At 39.9% G+C, this 14,662-nt stretch overlaps 1 protein-coding gene across 1 annotated transcript; it reads right to left on the bottom strand.

The window, feature by feature from the left end:
* Positions 1-447: 447 nt before the first annotated feature.
* Positions 448-6,180, bottom strand: masp2 (MBL associated serine protease 2). Its single transcript, XM_049582297.1, has 6 exons — positions 6,090-6,180; positions 5,792-6,014; positions 5,526-5,703; positions 3,944-4,075; positions 2,521-2,717; positions 448-2,312 (listed from the first exon to the last, which is right to left on the bottom strand). The coding sequence occupies exons 1-6, from the start codon at positions 6,095-6,097 to the stop codon at positions 2,151-2,153; spliced, it is 900 nt and encodes a 299-aa protein (XP_049438254.1). The 5' UTR covers positions 6,098-6,180; the 3' UTR covers positions 448-2,150.
* Between the last annotated feature and the right edge of the window lie 8,482 nt (positions 6,181-14,662).

Below are 14,662 nucleotides of genomic sequence, written 5' to 3'. Positions count from 1 at the left end.
AATGAGAGGCAATTTCAAGGGACTGAAGAACCCTACAATGACTGATTTGATAGAGTAGTAGAGCTGACACTGCTGAGAACAAGCTGCATAATGTATGAAGGTTAAACAACTAACATTCATGGCTTCTTGGACCAGACGGACTGACTCCCAGAATACTGCACTGAATTCAATTATTTCTGCCGGAGCATTAAATGTGTTTCTGTCTTTAGCTGCAAATGAGCAGAACGGTTTGCATGCAGCTACAGTGCCTTAAGGAAAACTCTTTTTGTTTAAATAAAAAGCTACATGGCTTCAGGTTGTATGTTGTGGTCACAAAACATGAAGTATTTTGATGAGAAAAAAATTTCTAAATTAATAATTAAAAGTGTCTTTTGAGTCTTTGAGTTTTACTTTATTTGCACAATTAGCAAATCAATGACACACCTGACACAAAAGGTTAAAGCAGGATTGTGCTGTTGAGATTATAACAGCATCTCAGCAAACAAAGAAATAAAACAATGACAATTAGATTAGAAATTAGATGCAATCAATGTAAGTCCTTGAGATCTGGAGAGTATTTTGATAGCACTAGTGTCACAATGTCATTCCAAGGTGTCATGAGGTTAATTCTTCAGCTAGCCTCATGCTCAAACACAATATTAAAGCTATATCACAAACAGTATAACTGACCCTTCGCTAAGTCCCACCCCCAGATGCAGACTGACCAATCATACGTAGCATCAGGCAGGCTCAGACCAGCATCCGACAACAACACAGCTGTGCTCCATTGACTCCAATGCAATTGTTTCAGATTTCCTTCATTTTCAGGCTGGTTTTGTGGATTTGAAGCTAAATGTTGTGTCTGGGGCACGTCGTGTATTAATGATACTCGTTACCTGGAGAGGTTGGAAAAAGATATACGTTTCTTCCATGTTCCAAAACCAAAATCAAACCCTGAAAAGTGTAGGGTTAGCTAGCTAGCTACTGAAGATATAGCCTACTGAATGTATACTGTTTTTGCTTTTTAATGATTCTAAGAATGAAGACTGACCCTGCTCTCCAGGGACCAGTGAAGGGAAGCAGGGAAACTTTGTCAATATTGAACTAGCTATGTGTCATCACAGCATGTGCAGATGAACAGGTGCTGGCGTCAGCACAGAAGGGAGGCCAAACACCATTCATCTGCACACACTGTGATGACACACAGCTGGTTGAATATTGCCAAAGTTTTCCTTTGTAGTTCGTCTTTAGCTTCAAACTATCTTTGTCTTTTTAACCTGTTGTTGCTGCTGAGTCAGTTTGACATCCTGGATATATCCTTCAAACACAGACTGCAGACCCCTCGGTCTGCTTCTCTCTGGAATCGCTTTTTTGTTTTTCCAAAAAGGTGATAAAATTTGTGCAGTTAGTTACAGTGTGGGCTCCATGCTTAATCCGACAGCTTGACGGACCATCACAAAGGGGCGGGGCTTAGTGAAGGGTTAATTGTATTAGGTTGCTACGATGTGAAAGTCCTTGTGTAGTATTTTCAGATAGCATATAGGTATACATACTGTCATGCTCAGACTGGCAATCTGGCAAGTTGAGCAAATGTCAGATAGGCCGGCCCACCTACTGGGCTGCAAAGCTACCACTAGCAATGCGGGAAAAAAATGTGGGGGAAAAAAAGACCTACTGCCTGTGGCGTCGAAGTTTTTTTTCCCATGATCCTTCCTACTCTCCCTCTGGTTGGCCAGTATTTATTCCATTTGTTGGTTGGTTTGAGTAGGTTTAGGCAAGAGGAGTGAGATTGGTTAGGATTAGGGTAAGAATACTAGGGTAAGCCAATCAGAGGCAGAGAAAGGCAGAGTATGGCTATATAGGAAAAAAAATACTTGTAGCCGTGATGCACTTGATGTTGAAACAGCCCATCTGATTGGGGGTGACAAGGCCCCAAAATTGTGAATAAGTTACCTACACTGTAAGACAGATGTGTGGTACTGACTGCCGTCACCTCCCACCACCCTTTCATGTGGATCCTTTCATAATGTCAGAGGTCAAGCAGAAATAATCATGAAATCAAGATAGAAAGAGTTGATAAAGGATAAACATAAAAACATAAAGCTGGAGCAGAAAAGGTTGATAATGTTGCTCCCAGTCCATCTGTATACAATGTTTATGTCAACAAGCCATCAGGATTTAATCTTGGTACTGGTGTACTTGATCTTCCATCCCTTGTTTTTCCCACTAGGATCAGATCTGAACGAAATATGCACTTGGTAACTTCCTGTGTCAATGCGACCTGGTGGCACTGATCCACAGAAGGGTCCATACTCTTGTCCAGCTGTTGAAATCTTGTAAAAAGGGGAACATCAAACAAGAAGATTCATTAAATGCCTGACTGATTTATGTCCAGTCAAACTTAATTATGCAGGAAACGACATGGCCGTATAGTATATTACCCAAGGAGGACAAGTCAGTAACAAACTGCCTCCACAGGCATGTGCAGGAATACATTGCTTATTCATCCTCCTGTGTGTGTTCGGAAGTCATTTGACTAACCTTCAGCATATCGTATGGACAAGGGACATCTGAGTGTCTCTCTACATCGAAGGGTTGCAGGAAGTCCAGGAATATTCTGTAGCCCTCCGGCAGACGGATGGTGTGGTCACACTCACTCATGGGAGGGTACGGGCTCGGGTAGCCCGGACTGGTTAGAACTCCTGACAGGTTGGTCAACACCTGGCTGTGGCAAGGCACTGTCGGGAAGACTCATTAAATTCCAATTTAAACATTTTGAGGCATGTTATATGTTAACTCCTTCGATTTCAAAGAGCTTGTATGTTAATTTGAATACTTATCAACACGTCTTATGATCTACCTGCAACAATAACGTAATGGCTATGAAAAAGTTTTTTGTTTTGAAGAAAATATTTTTCTCACATCAATTGAGGCATTTCGTGGCATTATAAAAGATGGGATTCATTTAGTTTTGCGTTATTGCCCCGGCAAGTGTGCAGATGTTGTTACAGACTAAAACAAATGAGTATCGCAAAGAGGCTGAGTTCCTGTAATTCATATAATTAGTACAATCTGTAGGCAGATAATCATTCTTTGCCTATTCACTGCATGATTTGTTTTGTCACCCTTTTTCCTCTGGCAAAGAATAATAATTTAAGGCACATCAAATGGTAATTGTGATTAATTACCTAGTGTCAGTACACTATTTGTGCTGCACACAGGTATCAATTTTTAATGTCATTTTGAAGTTGCTTTTCCCTTAGGAATCGACAGTAATTAACCTTGCCTTACACCAGCTGGCAGAGATCAACTACTCTATGCATCAGTGTGCCTTTTCAGCCTGAAATGAGTTAGCACAGGCCAGCCATGATGGAATGAAATCCAATCTGGAACATTATCAACCGTGTGCCCTGTGTGAAATGTCAGAAAATTGTTTTTTTGAAGATTTGTTCTGCGGTGCTGTGAAATATAGGGAATAATTTGAAAGACAAATTGCCTTCTCTTCCAAAATTAGGTTTAATTACAAGTACACAACACAGCGATCTGATCTAATTTGTATTCACACTTGTTGCCAAAAGTCTGAAATTAGCAGCATTTTGTAATTTTAACACCTCAACACCACACTGACAAATTGTGCCAACTGAAAGACTTGGCCGTTATTTGATTATATAATCGAGAAATGCTGTGGAATTAAGATATGTTGAAGCCAAATACATCGTACACAAGTCAATGCACATTAATGGAAATTGCTTTGCTTTATTGTCATCAATATCTGCTCTTTCCAGTGGTGAGGAGCTAAGCAGCAGTGAGTCTGGCTTGGGAAACACCATGTAATGTATCTACAGGGATCAATAAACAGTCAAAGGCTGTGAGCCAAGCTCTTAACACTGAACCTCAACATACTGCTGTTGACTCACTTTCATTCATAAACATGACTCTTGAGCTTAAGTCACGTGGCTCTTACCTGTGCAGGATCTTTTGTTGTCATGGAGAAAGTATCCCTGTTTGCATGTGCAATAATATCCGCCGATGTAATTGTGGCAGAGATGATCACACACTTTCTCCCCGTCTATCTTGGACTGACACTCATTAATGTCTGTATGAGACAGAGACAGTATTATTTCTTCCATGAGCATATTTAAAGTGGGGAAAGTGGAAGTGTCTTTAAATAATGTAAATCCTAAATGTGCCTAAACCCAGTCAGATAATGTATGATTACTTTTTTAATTTGCATCTTTCCTGAGTGTTTGTGTGTGTGTCACCACTGCTTTTTTAAACTGAAGCAGACACCAGTTGAATCTGGTTTATCTTAACTAACAAAAACTAACATGATAATACATTAAACAGTTAAGGTGCTGCAGCAGGCTCCGAGGTGTGACAGCTACATCCAATTTAAAAGAGTATAACTTGGAAAAGTATTAATTGCACGAAAACAGAAATTGCAGATAGGCTATTTTTTAAAAGAATTGGTTTTGCTGGCAAAATCCCCGCTAGAAAAGTAGTGATGGCTTGGTACAAAAAAACAACAGCCTTTTTGTGGCACTGTCCCCAGTGGAAAAACAGCCGGATGGAGCAGCTGATTGATGAAGAGAGACAGCTGATAGATCATGATTCCTTTCTATGCAACCAGTTGGCGAATCTCATTCAGGGCGCCCCGCAAAAACTGCTCTGGCCTGTCTACGGTTGCTGCTTCCTCTGCAAGCCGCTTTGCAACCCACCTCCACTCAAGCTCCTCCTTTTCATGCTGTGTCTGACTTATCAGTGTAATTTCTGTTTGTCATTGATGCTGCTCTGTTCTGTTTCCGGGGGTCTTTGCTGCTGCTCTCCCTGCCTTAGGCTTTCCATGTAGGCACATGGAAGGGCAGTGAGGTTTGCTCTCTCTGCCTCAGGCTTTCCTCGTTTGCACGTGGAAGGGCAGAGAGGTTTGCTCTCTCTGCCTCAGGCTTTCCTCGTTTACATGTGGCTTTCCACATAGATGCATGGAAGAGGCTTTCTGCATAGGCCCGAGATAAGGCAGAAAGTCCCAGAACAGAGCCAAACCACCAAATATAATACTGCAAATGGAAATAAAGTTTGTCTGACTAAAGTGTTCCTGACTGAATTGTTGTTTGTTGGTGTCAAACAGTGGTCTTCAGTGTTCTGCAGCTTGGCAGGCATCTTGCCCAGGTGTCACACCATCCCCTCCTCTTCCGGACCAAAAAGTCAGTTCATATGCTACATCACTTTGGAAACACTGATATGATACGTATGAAACGTACAAATATAATGTATTCCTGGTTTGCAGAAATGTACAATGCCACTGTTTTCTTCTGGCGACTGCTTCTGTGGTACTTTATTAATATAGTTTGCCATTGTTTTGTCACTACTGTGTTTATGCTGGAGTCTTTCCTCTTCCTTTCTAAATCTAAAAATTCTAAATGTTCCTGTATATAGGCCTACCTGTGATGATATAATCCTGCTCTCATTTCTCTAAAAACTCTTGGTGCAATTACATCTACCAAAAATGTATCTGCCTTCTGGCAACCAATGTCACTATTCTGCATCACCTTCTGCGGTGTAAAATGCTTGGAAGCCCGTGAATCGGCCCTCGTTAGAGTAGTCACTCCTAAAGACCACTGACATGAGGTTCCCAGCTGACAGGATGATGGTGTTCCTCGGGGTGCTTTCATAGTTCTTCTCTCCCTCGCCACAGAACCGCAAGGTTTCATTGCCCTCTGCCAAAACCTAATTTGACAAGGTCAGAGGCCTTTTAGTGAGCAAGCATTAGACTCCAGTGCAGATAATGGGAGCTGGTGTTTCTCCAGCATGTTACCTGGATGTAGTCATATTCACACTGGTATGAGGGTTCCATGCTGAAGTGGCTGAAGTAGAGTTTGACCCTGTGGCCATCTGGGACGGTGATGTTCCACGCTATGAGCTGGTTGTCAGGGTATGGCTGGGGGAAGTTGGGTGAGGTGAAGCTGCCATATAACCCTGTCATTTCCACACTCAGCGAGACACGGAGGAGGGAGAACAGGACAAATACACAGCACCCACTGGGCAAAATTAGGTGTGACGGCAGCAGTTTCAAGGATTATTTTTGCACTAAATAAATGCTAACTGACACTCACCTGCTCATGTTGGCTTCGCAGTCCCCAGATAGTTTGCGTGTTTTGGAATGGTTCACTCTCAGCGATCCCAGGGTAAATGAACCCAGCTGTCCTGGCCGGCCGACATTTAGGTAAACAAAGTGAGACAGGCGCATGATCAGTTTGTCATCATTCCCCACCTCCCTCGGTCACAGGAATCTATCAAACTGATGAATGCCAGAATAATTTATATTCATTCTATTCTATTCAAATCTTTTTCTTATTTTTTCATGAAGTCATTTTTTATATGCGGGTAATACAGTTTAGATGAATATTATATTGAAATTCCTTGCATTCATCAAACTCAGGAAGTAAGACTGATATCACTGACTTGATTGTCCAAATCATTAACACCTAAAATTAAACTAAATATGAAGAAAACACAATTTAGGACCCATTCTACAGGTTTTGTCACCTTTGATTGGTAAAACAGATTTTAATTTTAAAATTGTGTGTGCCTGTGTGTATGGGGGGATTTAGGGAGATATACTGGTATAGATTATATATTCTTTAGTGGATAATCACCTACAAATAAGAATATGAGAATCATTGTTTTGTTTTTTTAAACCTTCGAATGAGTATGAGCAGCATTGGAAAACAACACATTTTTTTTAATGTGAAACTGCTTTATTCAGTGTTTTTATGGGTTTAAAGCACTGAGTCCATTTGTTTTGGAGAGGAAGAGATCTCTGTGGATAACTCTGCTCCCAGTAAAAACTCCCTGAATGTCTGGATTCTAAGTTATTAAATAAAAAATGTGAGCATACATTAACAGGTACCAGGCATATCACACGTTACTTATAGATCCACTGAATCACCAGTGGTGTTATTAGTGTTTAAGCTAGTCAGCCATTACTTTTCCATAAACACCTTTCAGGTTTAAAAATTGCACATGACTCAAATCTCACCTTGAATTCTGCTCATTATTTTGTCATTGCTGTCTCACCATCATGTTCCCACCCCCGAGAATGCAGAGAAGAGGGATGCAGTTGACACTCGTGGTCTGCGGTGGAGTGCACATCAAATAGCATTTAATGATGTCATAACAGAGCATCAACAGTTTCCAACAGTATCTTCCAATGCTGTAAGGTTTTCAGATGATTTTGCGTGTAAAATCACTGCAGTGAAGACGACTCTGTGTGCACAGAGCACATTGGAGACACTGTGGTGGCTGCCACACACTTTTTCTTCTCTAGTCACCCTACATACATCTTCACCACCTATGGATTGTGTGAATTAGTAAAGTCTGGAAATAAAGCCGGCGCTAGCTTTCACACAATTATTACACTCCATGTCATCATTTTGAGTCATAATCATAATGCAGGCCAAGATCACCACAACAAACTTAGATAGATAGACAAATATATAAATAAATAGTGTTCAATAATCAAACTTCCATCTTTAAATGATATCCCAGGGTGGGGGATACACTGACTGTCACGATCATTTTGGCACAGAAGCAATCAGTCTATTGCTGTAAACATATAAGCACTGGTGTTGTTGTGATTTACCCCTGTAAAGTCCCATTGTCCCATCATTTCTGTGCATCAGCCTTCATGAGGTGCTTTGCATTGACCATTTACAGTTGAATGTGGGTGTGTAGAATATGAGGTGGAGCCACATGCTGACAATTCCAAGTTGATGTGGGATTTATAAAGGGAAATTGCACACTGTCAGGTGTATGCACAGTTTTATAAATCTAAATATTTTTTTGTACACATAATTTTCTGCTTTTGTCTGCACGTATATTTTTAATATGGATCCTACATAATATTTTATAAATGAGACCCGTGGTCCATTTGTTTTGCAGATAATTATGATAAAAAAACCCTCTTGAATAAGGAGAACACACATTAAGTAATCAGAAAAAATGGCGAGCACACTGCTGATTGCAGTCTTCAATCCTCACCACTAGGTGTCACTAAACCCCCTCTAAATCTTAAACACTGTTCCTTTAACATAAAAACCTTAAATCTAAATATACTTATGAAAATGAATCACCTGTATCACTCTTCAGCACCCTGTGAAACTTGTTGAGACAGTGATGTTGATCAGCTCTGACTCATGCCGCCAATTATTTCAGTCCCTGCTCATGATTGCTGAGAAGTGAAGCTGTTTAGTAGAAGCCTCAGAAAAATAAATACACCATAAGTGCCCCTCATCAAACGGCTCAGGAAGTAAAGCTGGTATTCCATGAATCACATGGTTGGTGGTTTAATTCCTAACTCCACCATGTCACCATGTGCTTTGGCAAGACACTGTCTCCAAGTTGCTCCCAACGGGCAGACGAGCACTTTGCATGGCAGGTCTGTGGACACTGGTGTGTGAGTGTGTGTATCTGTGAATGAGAGGCAAATTGTAAAGCTCTTTGTCTGTTAAGGTAGAAAAGGGCTTTATAAGTGCAGTCCATTTACCATAATTACTGCAACAGGGACAGAAACAGTTGGTGGTACATCAACAACAGTTTCCCTGTGAATGAAACCAGATTGTATCGTGGCTTTTTTTTTTTTTTTTTTTTTTTTTACTTGTCTGCCAAATGCTGAATGTAAGGTCAGACCTCATTGTAAAGGCTTTCATAATGGGGGGATTCAAGCTGCTTTGATGGAATATGGATATTGATGTTATTCAGAAGTGACGGGGCATTTTAACCAGCAACATGATAAGTAAGCCTGTAATAACAAACACCACTTTCCCCAACACTAATGGCATGCATTTAAAGTGAATTACAATAATTATCCACATAAACATCAATATTAATTTCTCCTCACAAATGACCTCTCTGATGGCACCCTTTTTAAATGGTGTCATGACCTTTTCCTTTTCGCCTGGTTGTGAGCTGGTGGATGTTGAGCCACTGAGGAGTCTGTGCTGATGGCAGATGTCCTCCTTTTCGATATCATCCAGCTGCTACTCAGGGCTTTGATTCTCCAGCAGAAATGACACCCTCTGACACTAAACAAAGCATTCCTGAAAAGGCTAACATCATCATAAAAACATGTTAATAATGATTGTGACGCAATGCTATATGTGTCATTCAGATCCAGGGTCTCATTTCCGTTGCCCCTGGGAGTGGAAATTAATGTTCCTAGCTCCTAGGCTTTATTTCCAGAGAACTCAGTGGGATCTTAAAGGTGAAAAAGGAGAAATATCCTTGAGAGAGTGCCTCCTGACGTGATTGGCCAACACCTCTAGACACCATCTCCTTTCCCAATTAACTCTGACACTGGATACTAAACTTGTAGGAGAGAGTAGTCCGGCCACCCCGTGAGCAAGTTGTCGGGGGTCACTCACTAGATCCGGGTCAGCCACATCTGATAATGAGAGATGTGGTTTCCAATTAAGCATCCGTTGAACCTCTACAATCACAGTCTGGAGTACTTCTTCTGCCCAGAAGTCTCTTGCCATGTGTGATGTTATTCGTGGGGTGGCACTTTATATCCACATTTTTTGTGGTTTCCCCACCTGGCCCTTGTTGGCCCTTGTAAGCTTGTCGCAGTTGATTTAACACGGGATTTATACTTGTGTGTCAGCTCTATGCAGAGCCTACGCCATTGTGAGCATTTATACTTGTGCAGTGGTATGTCTGTGTAGTTACACCTCCAAACCACTAGTCGGTGGTAGAATATTCACTATAACTCGCAGCATTCACAGACAAAGCACTTGTCTTTTGCTGGAAACATTTTCCCCACAAATACAACATGCCAATGTTTTAGCACAAGCCTATGGCATTGTACATTGTACAAATTAGCCTAGTGGCTAGGGGACTTTTCCCTAGGAACATTATGAAAGCAACATTTAACAAATGTAACGTTACAAAATTTGGCTCCATTACAACTCACAAGTTTGACCTGCAAAACATCTGGCTTATACAAGACACACTTTCCAAACAAATACAACATGCTAACGTTATTAGCACAAGCCTATGGCATTTTACATTGTATAAATTAGCCTAGCTAGTAACGGAGATTTCCTCCACCCATATGAACACAGGATAAATCATACACAAGACATAAAATGCTATTTTGTGGGGGCTTTATTGTCTTCACAATTTATTGTTTCTTATCTGTGAAATAAAAGTAAATAAAAGCTTTGTTTCCACTGAGGGAAATGGTTTCAGCTTCCGAAAATAGACAGGAGGTCTGCGTTGCCGTGATGTATAGGCCTAGTCATATTTCTGTGGAGGTGAACGTCAGGCTATGGTGTAGGGTACAGCATAGGATCTACATCAACGCAGCGCCTACACCATAAGTACGGCATCAACGCTTCAATGGTCATGGCAACAGAAGCATGCCAGTATCTTCAACAACAATCATCAATAATAGCCTAATTTTACACATGACCCAAAATGATGAAGATACAGGAAAATAGAAATGCATGGCAAAATTGCCTTGCACTGCCCTCCCTGTGGTTCCCACCCTGAGGACCCCATTACTTCACTACATTCTTACATAGCAAATAATGGTTTACTGCTATAATAATGCTGTGAATGTCACATACAGCTCCTTTAAAGACAATTTGCTGATAGATTTCTGATTAACTAAAACATGTTTTATTACAAAAAACAACTAAAAAGTGCATTAAAAGCACTGTCAAGAAGAACTGTCCTTGCTGTAAGCAGTGTTACAAGATTTGCATTTGCTGAGGGTAACTCTCTAAATGTCATTGCAGTGATTGGTGCTGAAATGCCATATCTGGCGTGATCACAAATTGCAAGGCAGCTGATCCTTCATAATGTACTTCTTGTTTGCTTTATTGATTGGACACAAAATCTATCTATTTTTTGGTGGGTTAAGGACTGCGACCTGCACTGCAGCCTGCTCTAAAATAGAAAACGTAACCTATCCCTCTAAATGCCTGCAGCTTGCTCAGCTTTAAACCCCTTCACACCTTAGGGTTATATCTTTCACACCCTTAGGTCATGACACAATGTGTGAAAAACCTTTCCTTTTACTGTTGCCAACTGTGGACTGGAGGCTGTATTCAATAATGAAGGGGAGAATAGCACAATCAACATACTAAAGCTTAAATCTGAATTTTGAATGCTGAGCCGCAGTGAAAGGTTTGAGACACTTGAAGCAATATTATAATTAAAAAAGGTTTAAATAAAAGGTAATAAAATACATGCCACATAAGAAATTAAATACAAGGAACACATAGATAGAAAAATATGATTTGTGATCTATCTGAATTTGGACTAATCTCTCTTTAGGAAGAGAAAGAGACTGACTATAGGGATGATGTCATCTGAAGACAAAACCTGGTGCTGCTCTGTAGACGGTGAATAATGGAATAACTGCTGACATCATGACAGCAGCCATGGAGATTTCACTGTGACATGTGGACATTTTAGGATTTGCAGCTGGAAGTCCCTCATTCAAATAAAAGTCAGTGGGGTGGATGTAATGCCTAAAACTAAATTTCTATATGTCCACCGACCTGTTCACTGATTAACTTTGAAAAGAACTGACTGCATCACCACATGGCCACCTTCAATTCAAGAAGACCCAAGAGCTCAGATTTCCAGCTATAGAGGGAAGTTGGATTGGTAGATATCTGCTTTTTAATCCTAAATAAAATAATGTGTGGTGGATGTTTTTCCTTCAAAAAGCTTGAAGAGTTTTCTGTAGAACTTGAATGCATTGAAAGAGCCTTTTGTTGATCAGATAAAAATGACTGATGCAGCATTGATGAATTTGCTTTTGCAGCCCATTATAAAGTCAGAATGTGAAAAGCTTCATGTAAATGTGTCCTGTGTTACCTGAAAAGCTTGTTTATGCATAAAATCAAGCAACTCTGAATCCCAACCTCAAAGCAAAAGCATTAATTCTAAAGGCTTCAGGGTTTATATAGGGCAAGTGTTGCACATGTGCGTCATGAACAGAGCACATTTGCAAGACCAAACTCAGTGAGTTTGTTTGTGCGTGCACCGTAGATAATTTGCTCACACATACGAAGCTGAGCATGCACTCAAAACGTGCGGCAACCCAAGAAAAAGGCCATTTTGATTTCAGCATGATCAAATCTCAAATGTCCATGTGCGCAAGACAGACGCCGGCCTCACAGTGCTGTTTCACCTGCTTGCTGTACTATGCCTTAATGAAGTGCTTCCTTATAGGAAGTCAGTCAGTCATTAAATGAAGAATAGGCCAACAGAGATCAATTGAAAGGATGAAGGGACAGTGGCTGTTTGTATCTAGAGAGTCAACAAAAGGCAGGAAATGCAGGACAAGAGTGAGCTTCAAATTAATGTTGAATCAGATGCTGGGCGAAGGCAGAGTGCAAAGTTACTTTCAATTTTTCTCTCATTTTGCACAATTTACACGTCTCTGAACATCCTGTGCTAGTATAAAAGAAAACAAAAAAACAAAAAATACTCCTGCTAGCACACTTTGTGAGTGTATTTACACTCACCACAACGTCATCCCTCTGCCATCCTCATTCTCATTCTCTTCTTCCTCTCCACTGCAATCACAGTAGTCTCAACCACCCACATGTTGTAAACTGTAATTAAGGACTTGAATAAGTGGGGATGTGTCATTTCAGCTGAAAACCGAAGAACAATGTAGAGTTAATCCACTGTAATTTGCTCGTCCACTGTAGTTATGCAGACACGACGGGGTTTAGGCTTCCACAGCACACTACCTGCTGCAAATAAGAGACAGTCTAAAAGCAGCACAGGCCAAAATGTCTCTTGATGTCAGATACTCTCTCATTTGTCAGTGTCTAAACTTTTAACGCAGAAATGTAAAATGTTGCTTGCAGGAACATCCACATTTAATTCACAGAACAAGAGAAAATAGGTTTCATATATTGTGGCTTCTAGCTGTTCCGGGGAGTCACTCCGTTGCTGCCTCGGGGCCAGATGTTCACGAGCCAAAGCAACAGGATTGATTGAATGCCATCAATATATATTAACATTTTCTTTGTTCTGTGGGGAGCTGCAGGTCCTGTTTAATGTTTCCATTAACACTGCCATTGTTCTTGCTTATTGTGTGTGGGCGCTCAGAATACATTAAACAGGTGTATTTTATTGGTATACAACAAAAATACACTGTGAAATGTCTCATAGTAATTTCCTGTTAAAGACTCCCTTCAATTTGCTGCATGTTTCTGAGCACCAAGAGCTTGAGCGGTTTCAGAGAAAATGACAAGTAAAAAAAGAACAGCACAGAATAAATGCTACTGGTGCTGTGCGGTCATCTCGGTGGGTGTAATAAATGTTTAAAGACAATACACAGAGGGAAAATCAGCCCAAATGATTGGACATAATGATCTTCAATTTGACAGACATGAGGGTTTTACATAACTTTAACAAACATTAAATATGAATGTAGTTCAAGGTTAATTGGCTTGCAAAATTACACTTGTACTTTCTTGTTTCTTTTGTGGTGCTGTAGAGAGTAAGAAGACAAAAATAATTGCTCTATTCTACTTTGTAGGCATTATAATGCCCTTTTTACTGCATTAAACTCGCTTGACTTCTTTACTTACAGATTACTTTTCAGATTAAGGACTATAAACCAACAACTAAATTATGATATAACAGTATAGAATAGACTACTTAGCAGTGGGCCTATGTAAAATAAGCAACATAACTGATGCTTACACATGAATGCCTCACTAATTATAAGCCAGTAATATGATACATCTGATTCTGAAAAGGGCCACTGCATAAGGAATATTTTTACTTTTGTTACTTTAAGCATATGTTAATGTTAATACGTACGTACTTTTACTTTCATAAGGTTTTAAGTGCAGGACTTTAACCTTTATTTTACTGCGTGGTACTGCGACATTTACATTTAGGTCCTGCATGTAGGATTTATTGGGAGCAGGGAGGTTGCAGAATTGAAACTTCCTCTGGTGACAAGCATGTAGGAGAACTTCGATGTCCAACATGAAAATGTGAATAGTTTTATCAAAAGCTAATGCTGATGATGTTTGTCTGATTTGGGCTACTGTAGACCAACATGGTGGACTCCACAGAGTGGACCCGCTCTTTAGTGAGATATAAATGACTTATTTTGAGGTATCGAAAACAATGATTCTCAGATTTAAATGATTAGAAACTAAGGTCAGATCAGGGATGCAGCCTTTGCCAATTATGTCCCAAAGCTATGGAACACACTACCTATAAATATCAGGGAAGCTAGCTCGCTAAATATTTTTAAAAGAAAGCTAAAAATGTAGTTGTTAATGTCAGCCTTTAACTAGCTCTGACTTTCCTGATGCAGGTCTGAAACTACTTTATACCTTTTCACTTTCTATCTACTCTTCACGCTGCAGCAACTCTTTAAAAATCTTACCTGATTTTATGATATATAGTTTTACAGCTCTATGATTTTATGTATCAGTTAATCCATGTTTTAAATGTCTTTATATATTGAATTGCCTTGTCTGCTGTATACCTATCATGTCTATTTCCATGTGAAGCACCCAGTGCTTATACTGCCCTTATTGTAAATTTCTTTGTACTGCATTTCTTGTATGAATGATGCTATATAAATAAAGTTTATTATTATTATTATTATTATTATTTTCATTATTAATGAAAA

Source organism: Epinephelus fuscoguttatus, linkage group LG7 (assembly GCF_011397635.1).
Source record: "Epinephelus fuscoguttatus linkage group LG7, E.fuscoguttatus.final_Chr_v1".
Taxonomy (NCBI): Eukaryota; Metazoa; Chordata; class Actinopteri; order Perciformes; family Serranidae; genus Epinephelus; species Epinephelus fuscoguttatus.
Note: the sequence above shows the minus strand (reverse complement) of the source record. Positions and strands in the feature narration are given on the sequence as shown.

What these genes read in the sequence shown, in the direction of transcription:
- masp2 (XM_049582297.1), bottom strand. An exon ending in AGCATTTTACACCGCAGAAG is followed by an intron (nt 4,076 to 5,525) that starts GTGATGCAGAAT and finishes TGTCTCATACAG; the next exon opens with ACATTAATGAGTGTCAGTCC. An exon ending in CAACAAAAGATCCTGCACAG is followed by an intron (nt 2,718 to 3,943) that starts GTAAGAGCCACG and finishes TCTTCCCGACAG; the next exon opens with TGCCTTGCCACAGCCAGGTG.